The 18,776-nt window shown below is 34.6% G+C and overlaps 1 protein-coding gene across 1 annotated transcript in view; it reads left to right on the forward strand.

Annotated features, from left to right (window-relative positions):
* Nucleotides 1–17,430, forward strand: part of RASA1 (RAS p21 protein activator 1) — a 108,925-nt gene extending 91,495 nt beyond the window's left edge. The window contains exons 14-25 of the mRNA XM_065919114.1: nt 1,622–1,779; nt 2,276–2,352; nt 3,541–3,713; nt 4,158–4,317; nt 5,803–5,945; nt 7,380–7,495; nt 8,194–8,280; nt 11,038–11,105; nt 12,610–12,698; nt 14,003–14,080; nt 14,977–15,111; nt 16,365–17,430. Coding sequence (XP_065775186.1) covers nt 1,622–1,779; nt 2,276–2,352; nt 3,541–3,713; nt 4,158–4,317; nt 5,803–5,945; nt 7,380–7,495; nt 8,194–8,280; nt 11,038–11,105; nt 12,610–12,698; nt 14,003–14,080; nt 14,977–15,111; nt 16,365–16,448 — 1,368 coding nt within the window. The 3' untranslated portion in view covers nt 16,449–17,430. The remainder of the gene's footprint in view (nt 1–1,621; nt 1,780–2,275; nt 2,353–3,540; nt 3,714–4,157; nt 4,318–5,802; nt 5,946–7,379; nt 7,496–8,193; nt 8,281–11,037; nt 11,106–12,609; nt 12,699–14,002; nt 14,081–14,976; nt 15,112–16,364) is intronic.
* The last annotated feature ends 1,346 nt before the right edge of the window (nt 17,431–18,776 follow it).

An 18,776-nucleotide genomic window follows, 5' to 3' on the forward strand; every position in this document is an offset into this window, starting at 1 on the left:
CACTTGGCTTCAACAGCAGGAGAAATAGTTACTTCTTTATGAAGAAGAATATTCTTATATCCTTGCTGGGTTGCTGTTTAGTTGCTAAGTTGTGTCTGACTCTTATGACCCCATGGACTGTAGCCCACCAGGCTTTCTGTCCGTGAGATTTCCCAGGCAAGAATACTGGAGTGGTTGCCATTTTCTTCTCCAGGAGGTCTTCCTGACCCAGGGATTGAACCCGCATCTCCTTCATTGCAGGCAGATTCTTCACTGCCTTGTATAGGGTACTTAGTCCCGAATGCCATCTGTTGAATACATACCATACCAAGGACTTCTTTCTTCTGCTTAAAGTTCCAATGCCAAGTCAACGACAACAGAAACTATTCTGTTTGGCACTATTACTCTTTTCATTAAAAAAGTTATTTTGGCCTGTGTCAAAAAAGAACTAAAAGTGCTCATTGAAAAAAATCATCTGACTGAAAGTACTAATCCTGGTAACTTTAGTGTTTTTTACAGTAATTGCTTTTGAAACCTATTATGTCACTTGCAGGTAGTATCCTATCTTTTTTGAAACCTTAACATGTCCTACATGTTCATTTATAGAGAGTAAAGCTAGGCTTTCTCTTTTTTCTTCTGGGTATGTAAAGAACTGTATACCCTCCATTTCTTTGCTTTTCTCTTCTAGTTATCCCTAGATAATTGAACAAAAGTTAAGTAAATTTAACATTCTTGGAGTTTTGAGAAAAGCATAGTACAATATTTATTTGAGAAAAGCATAGTACAAAAGCATAGCTACAATGACTAAAGTAGCTCTTGTTTTATTAATACTTATGGGAATTTCCAGTAAGCTAGGTCAGTTTAACCAATAAGTGAATGAATGGTTCTTTTCAGATGACTCTGTTATGTTCCCTGTAGTCAGAAGTCTGATAATCTCCCCAGGGACATTTATGTGCCAGCTTTTCCACTTGTGCTTTTATACATATCATTTCTAATCTTTACAACAACTTGCAGTGTAGACTTTATCCTAATACATCTGAGGAAGCAGAGGCTCATAGAAATTAACTTGTGCAAGGCCATACAAATAGTAGGTGGCAAGAGGGAGAGAGAACCTGATATTAGAAATTTGGAATCAGAATCTAAATTTGGCATCAAAACTGAAAAATGGCTTCTTTGGATCTGTATCCTTTTGTGTAAAATGAGAAGGTAGAATCAGTATTTTTTAAATATTTTCTAGCTGTGGAACTCTATATAGAAATAAAATCTTCCAGAGGAGCATTATATAGTATGTCAGATTTTGCTTTGGGTGGTGACAGTTATTTACTTAAATTAATAAAGGATCCTCTTCTCAAATTTCCTCTGAATCATCGTTTTATAGTAAAAAAAGGTGTATTTCATTATTTTTGTAGGACTATAATTGGAATAATAACTTATAAAATACAGTTATATTTATTTTTTAAGTGAGAATTTGCTGAATGCCTGAATGTTGTATTCTGTGTCACTTAAGAAGGAAAACATAACTGAAAGTCATGTTTCCTGAAAAAGAGGGGGATAAGTCACTACTTTGGGTTTTTATAATTGCCTTTGAAACCTAATGCATACTTCTTGAAATCTGGGGTAATACTTTTTGTGTTTTCTTTAGGTCAGCAGTCTTGTTTTACATATTGAAGAAGCCCATAAACTCCCAGTAAAACATTTTACTAATCCATATTGTAACATCTACCTGAATAGCGTCCAGGTAGCAAAAACTCACGCAAGGGAAGGGCAAAACCCTGTGTGGTCAGAAGAGTTTGTCTTTGAGTAAGTCTCCTTTTCTCTTACATCAGACGAGCTTCTTTCCCAGAATGCGTTTTCTTTCCCTTTTTTTTTTCTCTTAACTCTGTATCTAAACTGGTCACAAGGTGCCAGGCTCGGGCATTTTAATAGTACCTATATTTGTTTTCTTTCTTATCTGTTCACTTTTGTTAGTAAAGTGCTGTGTCTCTGGTTTTTCACCTAGTTATTCATAGTGACAAATCCAAAAGCATTTACTAACATACACATACAAAATATTTATGAGGGTTTCCACAATTTACTTGGGGAAGTTAAGGATGGTAGGCAAAGTGTAATTTGTTTGTCTGTATTCTTGTGTACCAAATGATAAACCTGTTTTGAATCTAGTTTTAAATCTACCACTTTGAATTGGGTTAGTAGCAAAAATAAATAGGGAGCTTATTCAATACTAGAGACAAAGGAATTAGATAGTTTGATGCCAGGATATTTTCTTAATTCTTTTTCTCCCTGTGTGCTTCTTTAGTGATCTTCCTCCTGATATCAACAGATTTGAAATAACTCTTAGTAATAAAACGAAGAAAAGCAAAGATCCTGATATCTGTAAGTTAATTCAGAAATTTATTGCTTTTTGTACATATGAAAGTATTAATTGTTGAGAATGTGTCCAAAAAAGATAAAATAAAGACCAAAATGGCTAAATTGTATATACTGTAATCTTAAGCCCTCAAGATTAAAGTAGTGTCTGTTCACCGTCCTCACCCAATGAATAACAAGAAAAAGAAAACAGTGACAGTGGTCATCTCTCTGTGATGCTTCCTTACCCCTTCTTCCTACTTTTGTGGTTTCTCTTACTCTCCTGTCCTTTGCATATACATTAAAAAAAGCACTCTATTAAATTTTTTTCTTTAAAACACTATTCACTTCTAGTAGCCAGTCCTTGTTCTCTGCAGCACACTTTTCCCAGCCTGTTTCTGAAACAGGTAGCAGTGGGATTTAGCAATTCACACTAGAGTGAATTAGGTTAATCCTTAAAATATCTTCTTAAAAATCAGGCTTGGGAAGAAAAAAAAAAAGTGCTATATGTTAACAGAATCAAAGCCTGAATTTTTTGCTATATTCTCTAATTTCTGTACTGTTCTAAATGGTTAACATTTTTTAGTGGTTCCCATTAAGAAAATCTAACCCCCTAGTGATGATACAGAACCCTTTCCTGACCTACTCCTCCTCATTCTTAATCTTCTGTATATCCTTCTTTCCAGCTGCACCAGCCGCCTTATAGCTCTTAAATTATCCATGGATTTAAAAACCATCCATCATACCTTGTGTTCAGACTGTGCGCACACTGCCTTTTTTTCTCTACCTTTCTATTTAGATACACCTCCAGATCCTGTTACAAGTCAGCTTAACGTGAATGTTTAAAACTTCACAGGCCGAGTTACGAATTATTTCCCCGTACTTCACTAGCACTAACAACTTCACAGCACTTCCCACAGGCACCATCATTGGCTGCCTGCCTCCTTGGCTGCACAGGGACCTCATGCCTGTCAGAGACCATGTCTGAATCACGTCTGTACTCCACATCCTCGCCTGTCATAGAGGCTGGCACCTAGTAGGCATTCAGTAGATGAATGAAGTGAGCATTAAGTGTCAAATTTGTGATACTACTTAAAAGTCCTTTAATTAAAAGCATTTAACACTATAGAGAAGACATAACATTAGGAAAATCTGTGGGACTAATTACAGTGTCGTCTTTTGAGACAGTAATCATTTGATGTTTTTCTGTCAAAGTATTTATGCGCTGCCAGTTGAGCCGGTTACAGAAGGGGCACGCCACAGACGAATGGTTTCTACTCAGCTCCCACATACCCTTGAAAGGTATCGAACCAGGGTCCCTGCGCGTCCGAGCACGGTATTCTATGGAAAAGATCATGCCAGAAGAAGAATACAGCGAATTTAAAGAGGTATTTAAGTTATTTACCAGACTATTTACTTTTAAAATCATTAAGAGAAATAGTTAACTTTTAATGAAAGGTCCGTTGAGTTAAATATAGTAATTTCATAGTTTAGTGGCACAGTGACAGAGAAGATTGAAAAGCCTTGCGGCAGTATGACACTGGTATTAATGAATATAATGATTAATGAATAATTAATATTCATATTAATATTCATATAATTAATGAATGTAAAGGCCACAATCTCATTCTGTTTTTAATACATGATTTCAATAGGACATATTCCTAAATTGAGAATGTATCGAGCCCATCTCTCTCATGTCTCCTGCATTGGCAGGTGGGTTCTTTACCCTGGTGCCACCTGGGAATCCCATAGAACAACATATTTTCTGTTCCATCTGAGAATGACCAATGCTGTATACCTTCAACAACCTTTCTCGATGTCTTTTGTAGCTCATACTGCAAAAGGAGCTTCACGTAGTCTACGCTTTATCACATGTATGCGGACAGGACCGAACACTACTGGCTAGCATTCTGCTGAAGATTTTTCTTCATGAAAAGCTTGAATCATTGTTGTTATGTACACTAAATGACAGAGAAATAAGCATGGAAGGTATAGTATGGATGTGTTGGTGTGATACTTTTAAAAACTGGGTTAATGATTCAGTTCAGTCGCTCAGTCGTGTCCAACTCCTTGCAACCCCATGGACTGCAGCACAACAGGCCTCCCTGTCCATCGCCAACTCCCAGAGTTTACTCAAACTCATGTCCATTGAGTCGGTGATGCCATCCAGTCATCTCATCCTCTGTCATCCCCTTCTCCTCCTGTCTTCAATCTTTCCCAGCATCAGGGTCTTTTCCAGTGAGTCAGTTCTTCGCAAAAGTGGCCAAACTACTGGAGTTTCAGCTTCAGCATCAGTCCTTTCCATGAATATTCAGATCTCCTTTAGGATGGACTGGTTGGATCTCCTTGCAGTCCAAGGGATTCTCAAGAGTCTTCTCCAACACCACAGTTCAAAAGCATCAAAGCATCAATTCTTCGGCGCTTAGCTTCTTTTATAATCAAGAATATATATGGACTTTATCTTAAAACATCAAATAATTAAATCATCTTACAAAGGAAGTTACTCAGTTTTTCCGTCATTAAAAAATCAACTAGTTGGAGTGTCAGTTCTGATTCTTAAGCTGGCTAATATAGGAAGCAGGGGGTTACTTATATTTAATACAGGTTTCTGTCATGGCAAATTAGTATTAGAAGCAGTAAGAGTGACTTCCATGTCCAGATCATTGATTCATAGTGCATCTAATTATTAAGAATAGTTTGGTATGCTTACTATGTTCTCGTTTATTTTTTCTGCTTATAAAATCACTGCACAAAAGTTGGGTGTCAGCTGTATTTTATTTCTAGCATCTATATAGATAGGTAGTTTCTAAGCAACTGGACATATTGTACTTTGTAACCACCTGTAAATATGTCAGAATAACTCATTTCCAATCAGCACTTTGAGTCACACAATACTTGCTTCTATGTTCCCCAGGTATTAATAAACTGTAGAATCTAGAACTATTTCCTCCTCCTCATAGAAAATACAAAAATATAAAGTGGCAGTACATATTTTATACTGAGATTATTTTCTTTCAATATTTGTGTTTTCTAGAATTTTATTAAAAGTTATTAATGGCTATATGTTAGACTACTAAGTCAATCTATACTGGGATTTTATGTTATATGCTTGTTTGGAAATCAACTCATATTTTCCAGTGTGGGCTCAGTGGAAAGCAAGGCTGGATTCTGGTCCTAGTTTTTTCACTATTTGGCTCTTTAGTCTTAGTGACAAGCCATATAACTGTCTGAAGCCTTTGTGTGTTTATATGAACATGGCAGTGTGAATCCTTTCTGTTTATGATCTTATGAAGTAATAGAAGTCTTTTGAAGAGTTAAGTTTATAGAAATACAGGACATCATTATATTCAGTAATGCTGCATGCAGATAAATATGCTTAAATGGCTATAATTGGTTAAGGAAAACAATTTCCAATCTGATTCACAATAGTACAAGCCTTTACAAATAATTTTTTAATATTAAATATCTGTGTAGATGAAGCCACTACCCTATTTCGAGCCACAACACTTGCGAGCACCTTGATGGAGCAGTATATGAAAGCCACTGCTACACAATTTGTTCATCACGCTTTGAAAGACTCTATCTTAAAGATAATGGAAAGCAAGCAGTCTTGTGAGGTGAGTAATGTTGTATTTCAGGAAAGAGCATATTTTAATAGGTAATACTTTATAGCTAACTTTAAGGAAAATGTATTAGCTGTCTAAAACTGTTCATCAGAGCAGTTATACCTTTTGTAATACAATTAGAAAAATGCTACGCAAAACAGACTTCAAAAAGATATACTTTATTTGGGGATTAAAAACGTCAAATTGTGCCAGAAATACATGAAAGTACTTTTGTCATACAGTATATACTACTTTCCTTAGGGGTTGGGTTTTTTTTTTTTTTTTTTTGGTTGGCAGGGAGCAGGGTAGTAGGAACAACAGAGGTATCCCCTTACAAGCAAATAAAAACATCCTTTTAGAATGAATTATTAAAGGCTTCAGGCTTCCCTGGTGGCTCAGATGGTAAAGAATCTGCCTGCAATGCAGGAGACCTGGGTTTGATCTCAGGGTCGGTAATGTAAACTCATAACAAACCATTAAGAAAAAGAGTAGAATCTCATTTATGTGAATATTTTATTGTTTTATTTTGAAGGTAGAGCAACTACAGAACGATAATATTTCTTATATCTGATACAGAATAAAGGAATTGCTTTTGATAATGTACACTCAGATCAGTCGAGGTGTTAAACTCTGCACTAAATTGTCAGTTTTTACTTATTAACTCAAAGAGAACAAATTGATAATATAGTATTGCAGACCTGGGGTTAACACCATAGTTAGCCTAAGTATAAAGGATACAGAAATGCAGCAAGTCTGCAGAAAGTCTCTGGATGTTGAATCCAGGCTAAGGTATTTAGATTCCCATAGATACATCTACTCCATTGATTCTAGACAAGAATTCTTACATATCAAAAGTTACTGGAAAGCTCATGATGCTGCCACTGAGGCATCTGGTATTTTATCAGTCATTTAAAAAGTCTTATTCATAAAAACTTTTCTATTTTAATAAGTTTTTTCCTCACATAAATTTAGAATTAAGATAGGTTTTATAATAATATATGGTGATCTTTCTTCCCAATTAAATACTCCAATATATCTATGAATATGTGGCCACTTAAATGGGGTTTTTGTGTTGTAGTTGGGAGTATTATGTTTAAAATAAAGTCTAATACAGTTTTGTGTGCCTGTAAAGTCTATGGTAAAATATGGTAAATGAATAAAAGGAAATTTTATTGATTAGTATTAACCCCAAGGCAGCTGAAAATTGTTGAATAATCATTGCTTGCTCTTCAGTTGAGTAGTTGGGAATTAACAGTAATAAACCCATTAAGAGTTCCATAGAGTAAACGACTTGAAATTCCCATTTAGCCCCACCACCACCACCAAAAGACTAATACAGATTGAATGGAAAAATAGAGAACTTTGCAAACAACTGTTTGATTACTTTGATTCATTTGCATTTATTATTGCCAAGATGCATTTATATTGATTTATTCCTTCTCTTAGTTAAGTCCATCAAAGTTAGAAAAAAATGAAGATGTGAACACTAATTTAGCACACCTGTTGAACATACTTTCAGAGCTTGTGGAGAAAATATTCATGGCTTCAGAAATACTTCCACCGTAAGTGGTGAAATTTTAGTTTGATAAGAAATTGTATATTGCCTTTTTAAGACCTGCCTTTCTAAAACGTGTGTAAGCTTTCCCACTATCCTGTTGTTACACTTTGAAAAAAGGAGAGTTTTTAATCTTTACATGATGAGTTGTGTTTAAGGAAAAAGTGACTTGAAGAAACCAAAGTGAAATATTTGCATTAAAATAAATCATGTTTTTATACAGCCAGTATGTCTGGTTTATCTAGTAACTTGGGGAATGAATAGAAACTAATAATCTCAGATTTGAGATCATGAAACATATGTACCTCTCCCATCTATAGTTGAATATCTTCCTCAGTACGTACACAAGATAAATACTCGGTATCTGCTTAGTGGCTTCCAGTGTTAGTGAATTCACTTATTCAGGCAGAAGTTAACTTACATTAAAATCTGCCTCCATTCTAGTACCTTTTCATTCTTTTCATTAATACAGAAGTAGTCTAAAAATGGTAGGATTTCCTCCATAGTAGATATAAAGAATTGGCTAAATGAATTGACGAAAACCTAAGTTTCCCTTATCCTTTGCTAAATATCATTACTTGTAGCAGAGTACTTTTTTTTGGGAAAAAGGCTAGTTGCATTTAAAAATGTCATGAACTTTAGACTGCAATGAGATCAGCATTTTCACTTGCTTTCTGTATTAAGATGATTGTGTTATTTTGGCAGGACACTGAGGTATATTTATGGGTGTTTACAGAAATCTGTTCAGCACAAGTGGCCTACAAATACCACCATGAGAACAAGAGTTGTTAGGTAAGGCTTATTAATTGATTTGTTAGATCATTTTAATAGCCTGCATAAATAGTCAAGTGGATAAGAGTGGAAATGTGAAGACTAACAGTATATAGTATACAATTAAAGACCTTTTTTCTTTGAATTTTATGTCAGGCCCTGTTGAATATTTTCTAAGTTCAGATAGCTCCTAAACTTTAACGTACTGTGGTTTTGTTTTTTTTTTTAAGTTACTGTGAAATACTTAGCTAGCTACCATTTTGCATTTTCTAAAAACCTGAACAATTACTGATAGTCAATTAACTATTTGGGAAGGTCTTTTTTTGTTTTTAAACCATACAGAATGAGGTTAAAAGTTATATAATCACAAAAATATGTAGCTAACGTCATATAGTACCCTTCATACACACACATATATTCATGCATATATGTGTATTGTTGTTGTTTAGTCACTGAGTCATGTCCAACTTTTTGCAAACCCGTGGACTGTAGCCTGCCAGGCTGCTCTCCATGGGATTCCCCAGGCACGGATACTGGAGTGGGTTGCCATTTCCTTCTCCAGGGGATCTTCCTGGGCCAAGAGATCTGACTGAGTCTCCTGCGCTGGGAGGCAGTCTTCACTGCAGCGCCTCCAGGGAAGCCTATATGTGTACATAATAGAAAAGGGGAGAAACAGGTGGAGGAGGAGGGAGGGGCAGACTACAATGAGTTGATGTGTCTCTAGGAAAAGCAATACTTGAACCATACGGATATTGATTAATTGGTTTGTAACTGTCTGTGTCTTGGTGCTCGTGTGCTGCCAGAGTCTGCAGTTCTGAAGCTGTCTCAGTGTGTTAGTTGTGCAGTAATTAGAAGGAATTGCTCTATCAAGTCATAGCATTTTGTAGCTTATATAGGATGACTTTGGTATTACTGTAACTTCTACAATGAGGAAGAAGATCTGTAGATGCTGAATTTCCTTAAGGTTATATAGATAGATAGTGGCCAAGGCAGAACTAAAGGCAAAATGTCTTAAGACCCAGTCTAAAATCCTTAACATCTGAAAGGTTTTATTAAGCACACCACAACCTATTCAAGACTGTAGGAAAATTATTGCAAAAGCATCAGAGAATTCAGCAGTCTAATGATAATAAAATTTATCATATAGGATATATGCTGCCCATCATGTTACAGATCATTAAAAAAAACAACAACACACAACTGGGCAACTACTGAAGACACCGGTATCACAGAATTCGTTTTGAAAATGTGCATTAATCCTGTCCCCAACCTATATTTGTAGAGGTATCTCATTTTACAGATAAAATCTCTTGATTACTAATGATATGACAAATATCTAAGAATTGTCGATTTTACATTTTTTGGCTTTAGTAGAGATTGAGAGGAATAGAAAAGAATTACAAGCATATGTTTCAGCACAGTTGTGTCTGATACAAATGAAAACTGGCTGTAAGTTTCATACAAGTATGTTTGTTAAGCAAACAGCTGGAAGTTCTGCTATGCGGTTTGATATGACAGGGTATTTTAAGGGGCATGGCCTAGGTGGTGACTTCTGCCCCTAGTTAAGCTTTTAAATATACATGTAGATACCTAGTATCCCTCTTATATTTAAAGTTACCTCTAAGAATTCACAGAAAGTAGATTTGCACACTGAAATTCTTGTATGATTTAGTGTGGTTAGGTTATATTTCAGATTCAAAGGGAAAGATAGCAAAATCTTCAAGTAAAACTTAGGCAAATTTCCTCATAAATTAAAAGACATCTAAAGATTTAATATGCTGTCTGAGAATCAACATATTCCAAGATTTCCCAAAATTAGCAAACAACATTGTTGGGAGGTGAATGCTGAGAAGTTGGGTTATTCACTCTAATAGAGAAAAGAGACTGTGTCAATTATTTTAATTTATAAAAAGAATTTTATCAACTTGGAAATAATGCTTATCTTTCCAAGGGCAGGTGAGAGGTCAGTTATGAGTGTGGATCCTCTTTAAGAGTAAATTAGAGAAATATTATCTAAATGAGGACTATACCAGTAACCGAAGGGGGCAGACTAGCAATATACACTTGTAGATGTACTTTGTTCCCAGAGTAAGTAAGATTAGCAGGTAAAATCATAATGACAACTGTTGTTAAATGTACGTTTATAGTAAGTTTTGTTTTGCTATTAATGTTTTGTAATCTGAGAATTTTTTTTAACTTTAGAAAGCCTAATGTCTTTTCCCCCATTGCCTTAAAGGCTTTTCAACATTATGTTTGTCATTTATTAAGAAGTCACTTTTCGCCTAGTACAATGGATTCTTAATTTTACATAATAATGTGTACAGTCAGTATAACAGACTTGATTTATAGTAGTCTGTTCTAAGAAAGAGGAAAGAGAAGTGAGAGAACGTCAGTTTTAAGACCTTTACAGAACTATGTATCTATTAAAAAGGTTTACTTGTACTCCTACAATATTTTAGAAATTCCTAGTGTTCCTAAGGACACTCCTTCCTCAAAGTAAGTATATAAAATGCACTGTTGGCCTGAAATAAACAGTGAATTTTACAGATATAACTTAAATCTTCCCAAAGTAAACCTAAAATTCTAAATAAGTACATATGTTTAAGAAGCAGAATATATACATATGTTCTTAAAATAGTTTATTATTTTCATAAAGTTGTATATTTGGTCAGCCCTACATTAGTTTAAAGTTCATAGCTCTACAGCTATTAAACTTATTATTTTAATGTAACACATTATAGTAGTTTTCTAAAATAACAAAATTTCCCTCCCATTCAGTGGTTTTGTTTTTCTTCGACTTATCTGTCCTGCCATCCTGAATCCACGGATGTTTAATATCATCTCAGGTAATAAACTTTGAAATTAAAAAAAAGTTTCATACTCTTTAGTGAGGTTATTTTTCTTTTAAATCTGATTTTTTAATTATTTTCTTCTAAGACTTGGTATAAAAAAGCACCTGACTTGTTTTTGCTATTTTACCTTTTCTTTCAGTCTTGCTTTTTTTCCCACTACTATCTGAAGCCTGAAATGGCATAAGTATAGACACATACCATTTTCTAGCCTGTCCCTACCTGTGTCTCAAACTCTTAGGACTTTTTCCAGTCTGCAGTATTGGCTTTTTCAGGTTGGGAAGAAGAGCTTTCTGTGTGCTTTTAGCTCATGCTAGACTCTTGTCACTACCATTGCAAGTTGGATTTTAAAATTTTAGCTGCAATTGTAGTACTCTGCGAATACTTATGAAGGAGTCTCTTGAGATTTCCCAGTAGAGATTTCTTGTCATGAACTACATAATGATAATTGAAATTTTAAACTCCAACAAACCAGATTCGGTTTTGCATATTACTAATATGCCCATTATGGACTGACTTTCTGAAGTTGTAGTAGACTTTTCAAATAAAGGAAAAGAATGATATTTGTGACTATAAATGTAATCATAAGCGATTATTAGCAGAAGGAATCTGAAGCATTTTTGTCTTAATAATTTGAAGCTTAAAACTGTATTAAACATTTTTGTTAAATTTTACCTTTATAGCCATCATGTCTCTGTAAATACTTTATGTTGCTGCTAAAATGGTTAAATCTTTGGGCCTATTAAGCATTAAGGGTTTAGAATTCTTTTGGAGAGATGTGTTTATCTGAATGTTGGACTCTGAGCTCCTAGGTAATATTATTTATTGTTTAGCAGCTTAAGATAAAAAGAATACAATTTAAAATCAGACAGCCAAATAGACTATATCTATAGGCTTTCACTATAAAATAATCACGTTTCAGAGCTTAAAATTAATAGACAAATATTTTTCATTTACAGCCTACTGTCAATATAAGGCAGTATTTCCTGATTAACCTTTAAAGAAACTTTTTAAAATTAACAACTTATATGTTTTTCTCCTCAAAATAAAGCAGATTCCAGACTTTGTTAGTGAGCTTTAAAGTGAATTACTTGACTGAGTGGAGGCTGGGAGCAGGAAACTGTTGATATTGCGAATGGACAACCTGGCTGGTTGAAATTCACAATCTGTGAGCTGTCCCCAAGGTCCTGTGGAGTGACCGTCTTCGTAGTGATAGAGGTTTGAGGTCCTTTGTGACACTACCAGCCAGTTGGGAACTGCTGAGTCTTGCAGTGCCCTTTCCATAAACTACAAGCGCTGATAAGCGTGTTTGGTTTCCCTCCTTTAAATCAAGCTCTTTTGGTTCATACAGGTCATACACTTGCCAAAAACCACTGCATTCTGAATGGAAGAATGTTCGTATTTTTAACTGTGAAGAAATATTAAAGTGCTAAATTTATAATGGTTTACCTAGAAGTACCTTTGGAGTTGGTGTCATTAGCTGTGCCCAATTCTCTTATAGATTCCCCATCTCCTATTGCTGCAAGAACACTGACATTAGTGGCTAAGTCTGTGCAGAACTTAGCAAATCTTGTGGAATTTGGAGCTAAGGTAAAAACATTTTGATACTTTAAAATGTCATTTTTGAGTGAAACCTCAACACAATAAAACCATAAAGTATATGTAAATTTTAAACTGGATATTTCATAAGGATAATTTATGATTTTGTTGGTATGCTCACATATTTAATGTTTTTAGATTTTAATAATGGAATTTTAAAAACCACTGTTTTAGCTAGTATAGAAAACTTTCAGTATAATTTCCAGAATCATCAGTCTTCCATTTTTAAATATAAAAATCAATTAACATATTTTAAAATGTACCCTGTTGATTTGTTATGTATTACATGCTAAACATTCTCTGTAATATTAAATTTTACATGAGTTTTTAAAGCACCCATATGTGATCCTACTAAGGACAATTGACTGTTAGTATATCACCTGCTTCTGTCATTATTAAACTTCTTGTTGTATCTGAAAATATATAATTATTTTTCTTAATCCTTATTTAATGCCATCATGTAAATGTTAAGTAGTCTTCTACTGGATACTTAGATGACTTCCAGTTTGTCACTGTACCTTATATCCTTAGAGATGTCTACATACACACACACACACTTCCTTTCAAATTTGTCCAGTTATTTCTTTAAATGAACTTTGGAGCAGAATTACTAAGTAAGAAGACTTTTTGCTCCGCTCAGCCTTGCCAAAACTCAGCTGTCATTACACTTTTATTTCTGACAATCTGATAGGCATACCACTTTGTGTTTCCTTATTTCTTCACTTTTAGACTAGATGATTTTTCAGGTCTAGGTCCTTATCTCACCTTACTGAATTCAAAAGAGCTTGTGTTAATACTGAACTTGTGACATAGCATGTCTTGTGACATAGCATGTTTTAGAATAGGTTTAAGACTTTAAAAAGAAGCAGTTTGTAGTCTGACTTAGCTTTTTAATGTATCTGAATTCCAAGGCAGGTTATGAGTACTAATTTCTTATTGCAATCCTTATCTGGTGTATTTTAATTCATTATATTCTCTGCTAGATTCTAATAGTCTCTAGGTACTTGCCAAGTAGTTTCTCAGTCAGTAATTATTTCTGAATGACCTACATATAAACAGTTTGTTTCTGCTAGACTGTGTATGCTAATTTTTTTTTTCATCCAGAATTTGCTAATTCCTTAGAATAGCTGCTTGCTTATATTAGAAGGAAAATAGTCATTTTATGATTAAATTCTTACAAATATGTTCTGGTACTAATACTATGATTTATAAGAATCTTTACTATATGTATGGTTTTTGTTACAGATCAGATGCTTTTCATCTATATAGTAAGACTTGTATTTTTATATTTTTAGGAGCCTTACATGGAAGGTGTCAATCCATTCATCAAAAGTAATAAACATCGCATGATCATGTTTTTAGATGAACTAGGGGTATGTATATAATTTTTTAAGTATTTTGACACCTAAAAGCTTTTCTATCCAGAACTGAAAAAAAAATTCAAAAGCTGCATATTTTTGTCTACCTTCCTAAACAAATTATTTCATTTGATTATAATTATAATCATTTACTCTTATGATAAGTAGTTTTTACCAAGAATACAGTATTGTGGCTTTTGGATTTCTTGTGTCATTTTTCAGTTTCTGTCTTGTCTTTCATTATCTTCTTAGCTGCCCACCTCACCACTCTGCCAGTCTGTTGCTGCTTTAGCTGCTTTAACAAAGTAGTGGAACTTGAAACAAAGTAAAATCAGTATTCAGTATAACAGGTTGGTAGTAATGTACTGACACTAAGTTACTTTATGAAACTTATCTGAAGATAATTAATACTGATTTCTATATATTAGTTGTGTGTCTGTGGCACAGTCCACAGATAGTTACAGATCTGAACGGCTCCCATTAACACCTGTAATGTAGCTCTTATATGTGCTAATGGGTTTGGACAAACTATACCACTTTCATCATGAAAGTCAGTTTGAAAGAGTGTAGGAATTTTAAGTTTGGGTTGCCTTTAATCCATATTAAAGAGTTAATGCTAGCATAATTTGCCCTCCACATTTTTTTTCCTTAAAAAAAAAAAACCTCTTCATAGATTTAAAAAAAAAATTAGAAAAACCGTTTGCTTAGAATAGCAGTAATACTGCACAATGTTTTGTCCTGTGATTGAAGAAAATGAAACCTGATTTTTGTGTGAATATTGGGGTCATAAAATCTATCAAGTTGAATTGTAAGAGATTATGTATTAAATTTTATTTATTGTACCAGTTAGGATCTTTTCAGAAGAGATAATAGTCGTTACATCTAAACACAGTTTTATGATTCCCTTAAAGAATGTACCTGAACTTCCGGACACTACAGAGCATTCTAGAACTGACCTTTCCCGTGATTTAGCAGCACTGCATGAGATTTGTGTGGCCCATTCAGATGAACTGCGGACGCTCAGTAATGAGCGTGGTGCACAGCAGGTAGGTTTTTGCCAGCCTTTGTTCACAAAGCTATTTCTTTACATGTAAGCACAATGTCAGCATAAGATTCTTTGAGAGCTGATAAACAGCTGAATTAGTCAGTCTTACTTTATTAATTATACCAAAATTTTAACTCTGAATCAAAATCCACAAAGATCTCAGCAAACAGGGATGATGAGCCCAGATTAAGATTACATTATTTTTGATGCCACAAAATGTCAAACCTTGCTTCTAAGTTAATGTGAACTCTACTGAAAGAACGGTGGTGTTTACACCCTTTGTAGCGTGTGTGGAAGTGGTGAGTGAGCTAACGCTCAGTCAGTAGTGATGTAGTGTTTTTCTCTCTGCTTCTCTCACACACACCGTGCTTGGCCAGGTAACTTTGCAAACTGTCAACACATTAGAATTATGCATGTGTTTTAAGATTGATAAAAACGTTTCAAGATCCAGAGATTCTGGAATATGGCCTTAAAAACTAAGCACTGTCACCAGTGGCCGACATTTGGCAGGGACCTTATAGGAGAGATTAACACACTGAGTTCAGTGATTCTGAGTTCTCCTCAATCTGAGATTCTACAATTCTTGTTTCTTCCCAGTTTAGATAATAGCATGATTCACTTAGGTTCCAATCACTTTAGAAACTTAGGCAGAATATGTGCCATAGACCTCATTATATGTCCTTGGCATGTAAATTGCCTTCCTGCTACACTGGAGCTGGGTTTATTATATGGCTTGCCTTAAATACTTTTAAAAAAAAATTATTTTTTTGGAGAATTTGGCTCAATTAAGACTTTCTAAGAAAGATAAAGGAGCTGAATGATTTAATTTTAGGCCCAATGTTGTCATTCTTTTCATGATTATAGCATTCATTAGCCTGTAGCCGGATTGCCCGTATGTGCTCTTACAGGGCTTGAGGTGTGTCGTTTATAATGATCAATCTGTCTTCTGGTAAGATGTTCTATCTTAGAGATTGTTGAGGCCTAAGTAGATATGAGAATGCCCAACAGAAATGTGTTTAGTGAGTAAAAAATTATATCTTAACCAAAATAACATAACCAGAAATATTCAATCAAGGACTGAGTAATACATACTTAAAACTGTATGCTTTTTTTTTTTGAGTAGAATGGTAATATTATTTTATGAATCCCTTTGAGTTCATATGGTATTTTTCAAATCCAGGTTTCCCATCCCTGAGATTTGACAGAGCTTTCATTCATTTACTAATTATTTTCATATTGTTTTTCCTTGTCTAGCATGTACTGAAAAAGCTTCTGGCTATAACAGAACTGCTTCAGCAAAAACAAAACCAGTATACAAAAACTAACGACGTCAGGTAGCGGCCTTCGCCGCAGTGTTTGCATGGAGTCAGCATGCCCAAAACGGTAAATCACATCAGTATAATGTCTCCTTTGCTCTTGCCAAAAAAACAGCACACCTTTCCACATTCCAGTGATGTGTGAGCTATGCAAACAGAACTCAAGATTCTGCTGGTAGCTGCTCCGGCAGCTTCGTAAGCTATCTTTACCAACCTCTGAGCCTTGGTGTACAGATCACCTTTCACACAATGTTATGACTGTATCTTGAACTTTGAAAATATATTTTCAATACATTCAATTGCCAAAGTTTTGCTGTTTCTTGAGAAAAGAACTATGAAAAAGCATTCTCTGTTGACAATTGAGTATAACTGGATTGCAGACTGTTCTTACTGTTACTTCTTCCTGAATTAGGAATATGACCGTCTGACTGTTCAATGACTTTATTTGTATTTACAGTTTCCAGAATTTGCCATTACAATAGGAACAATCCTTGCTGTATACTTTTTTAAAATAACTGTGCTATCTCTGCTGGAACTGTTGAAAGAAAATATATAGAGTGAATCTATTGCTCATCAGCTTTATTTTTTAAACGTACCACTTATTTTGTTGGAATTGTCAAAGACTGTATTTAGATCTCATGCTTCTGTTTAATGTTTACAACAGTAAATAGTTTGAATTCAATAAATATTATTGGTCATTGTGTACTGATCAATGCATGTTACCCATTCAACCATTTATAAATGACCAATTTCTTTTGTATGTTAAAAAAAAAAACCTAGAATATTTTCGTTGAACATATTAATTAATTCCAAGTTGATTTTTTAAATTATGCGAACAATTTCATCAGCCACTGAACAACTATCCAACATCTTTGACCTTCTGACTACTTGTTGTATCTGCTGGATATTTAGTTTGACTGTATAGTTTTATTTGCTTCTGTATGTGTATTTTTGTGAATTATTCACAGGGTTAAGTTAAAATAAAACCAAGGGATATCTTAAAATTGATTACTTCTGTCTAAATACAGCTAAACATTTAATTTCATTATTTTCTTCCTCCTTTAGGGACAGCTCAAAATTTAGTACCAGAGCAAGGCTCAGGGAGAAGATGAAATTTCAGCTTTTTTTTTTCTGGCTAAGGGTCTCTTGAAGGGTTTTATTAATTCATTATGTATTTGTTAACAATTCTTTCCCTCCCATAATTGTCCAGGGGAGACAAGGCATACATAGAAGGTGGTTCTAAACAAGAACGTATTGAGAAAAGCATTTCCCACAATAAGGAAAAAATTTCTGAAGGCCTATGTTCTAACAGCGACAATATTTCTTCCTGTATTTCAAGCATTAGAGGGATAGCAAAAAGTGTTAAAACCAAGGGATCACAAAACTTCTCCATCGTATAATTTTAAGTATTAATATTAAATGCTGTTATTTGTATGGAGGTAACTAGCCCTAAAGTAGCTGCAGTTTTACAAGTTGAACAGTGATACCAAAATACTCAGCATATCCTGTGTTCCTTTGTTTTCAGCTGGACAATGGTATGCCATTTGGCCTCCTTTGGTGTTCTAGGATACTAGAAGGGATACAGACCAGTGATATCTCTGAAAACATTTTGGAAGTAAAAAGGTCCAGATCAGAGTGCTTGGCAATTTGGCTCTCTCCCTCTACTCACACCTCAGTTTTAACCATACTAACTTATCTGCCCTTTCCTGATCTCAACTACTACTCCTGCCTTTTATTTATTAAAAAAAAAACAAACCCACAAACGTAAAGATACCCTGCTTTTCATATTTTAATGACATACTTCTCTCTTAAAACTGGAATAAAAGACTTGTTATTACCTTTGTAGGACTTAGTCACTTAGCTGATCAATGATGAAATAAAATCTCTGAACTTTTTTTTTTTAAGGGACTTGGTAGGAAAATCTTCAGAGGTAAATGTGGACCTTGCCCTGATGCCAAACTTTAGTGACCTAAGAGAGAAACCTGCTACTTAACTGTGGATACTGTGCCTCCTGGCTAGAGCCTGGAGCACTGCTACTTCATCTGGACTGTCCCGGAGTGTCGGCAGTCTCGGCTTCTCCCCCTTCACCTTCTCCCCCTTCACCTTCATAGGGTCACACTCAGCGAATTTTATTCCTCTCATTTCTCAGTGAGAAGGAAACTAAAACCAAAAAGCTCAAGCCTGAAATACAAAGAATTATTAAAGAATATGCATATATGTAAATTTTACTTTCAAAATCTGAAATGTAATGAAATGGCACCTGTATTTTATGGAAAGGTGTGTCCTGAGATGCACTGACACTGGGAGACGTGTGTATCTGGAAAATTCAGATTCAGAACAATTGAGTTTC

Source organism: Muntiacus reevesi, chromosome 1 (genome assembly GCF_963930625.1).
Source record: "Muntiacus reevesi chromosome 1, mMunRee1.1, whole genome shotgun sequence".
Taxonomy (NCBI): Eukaryota; Metazoa; Chordata; class Mammalia; order Artiodactyla; family Cervidae; genus Muntiacus; species Muntiacus reevesi.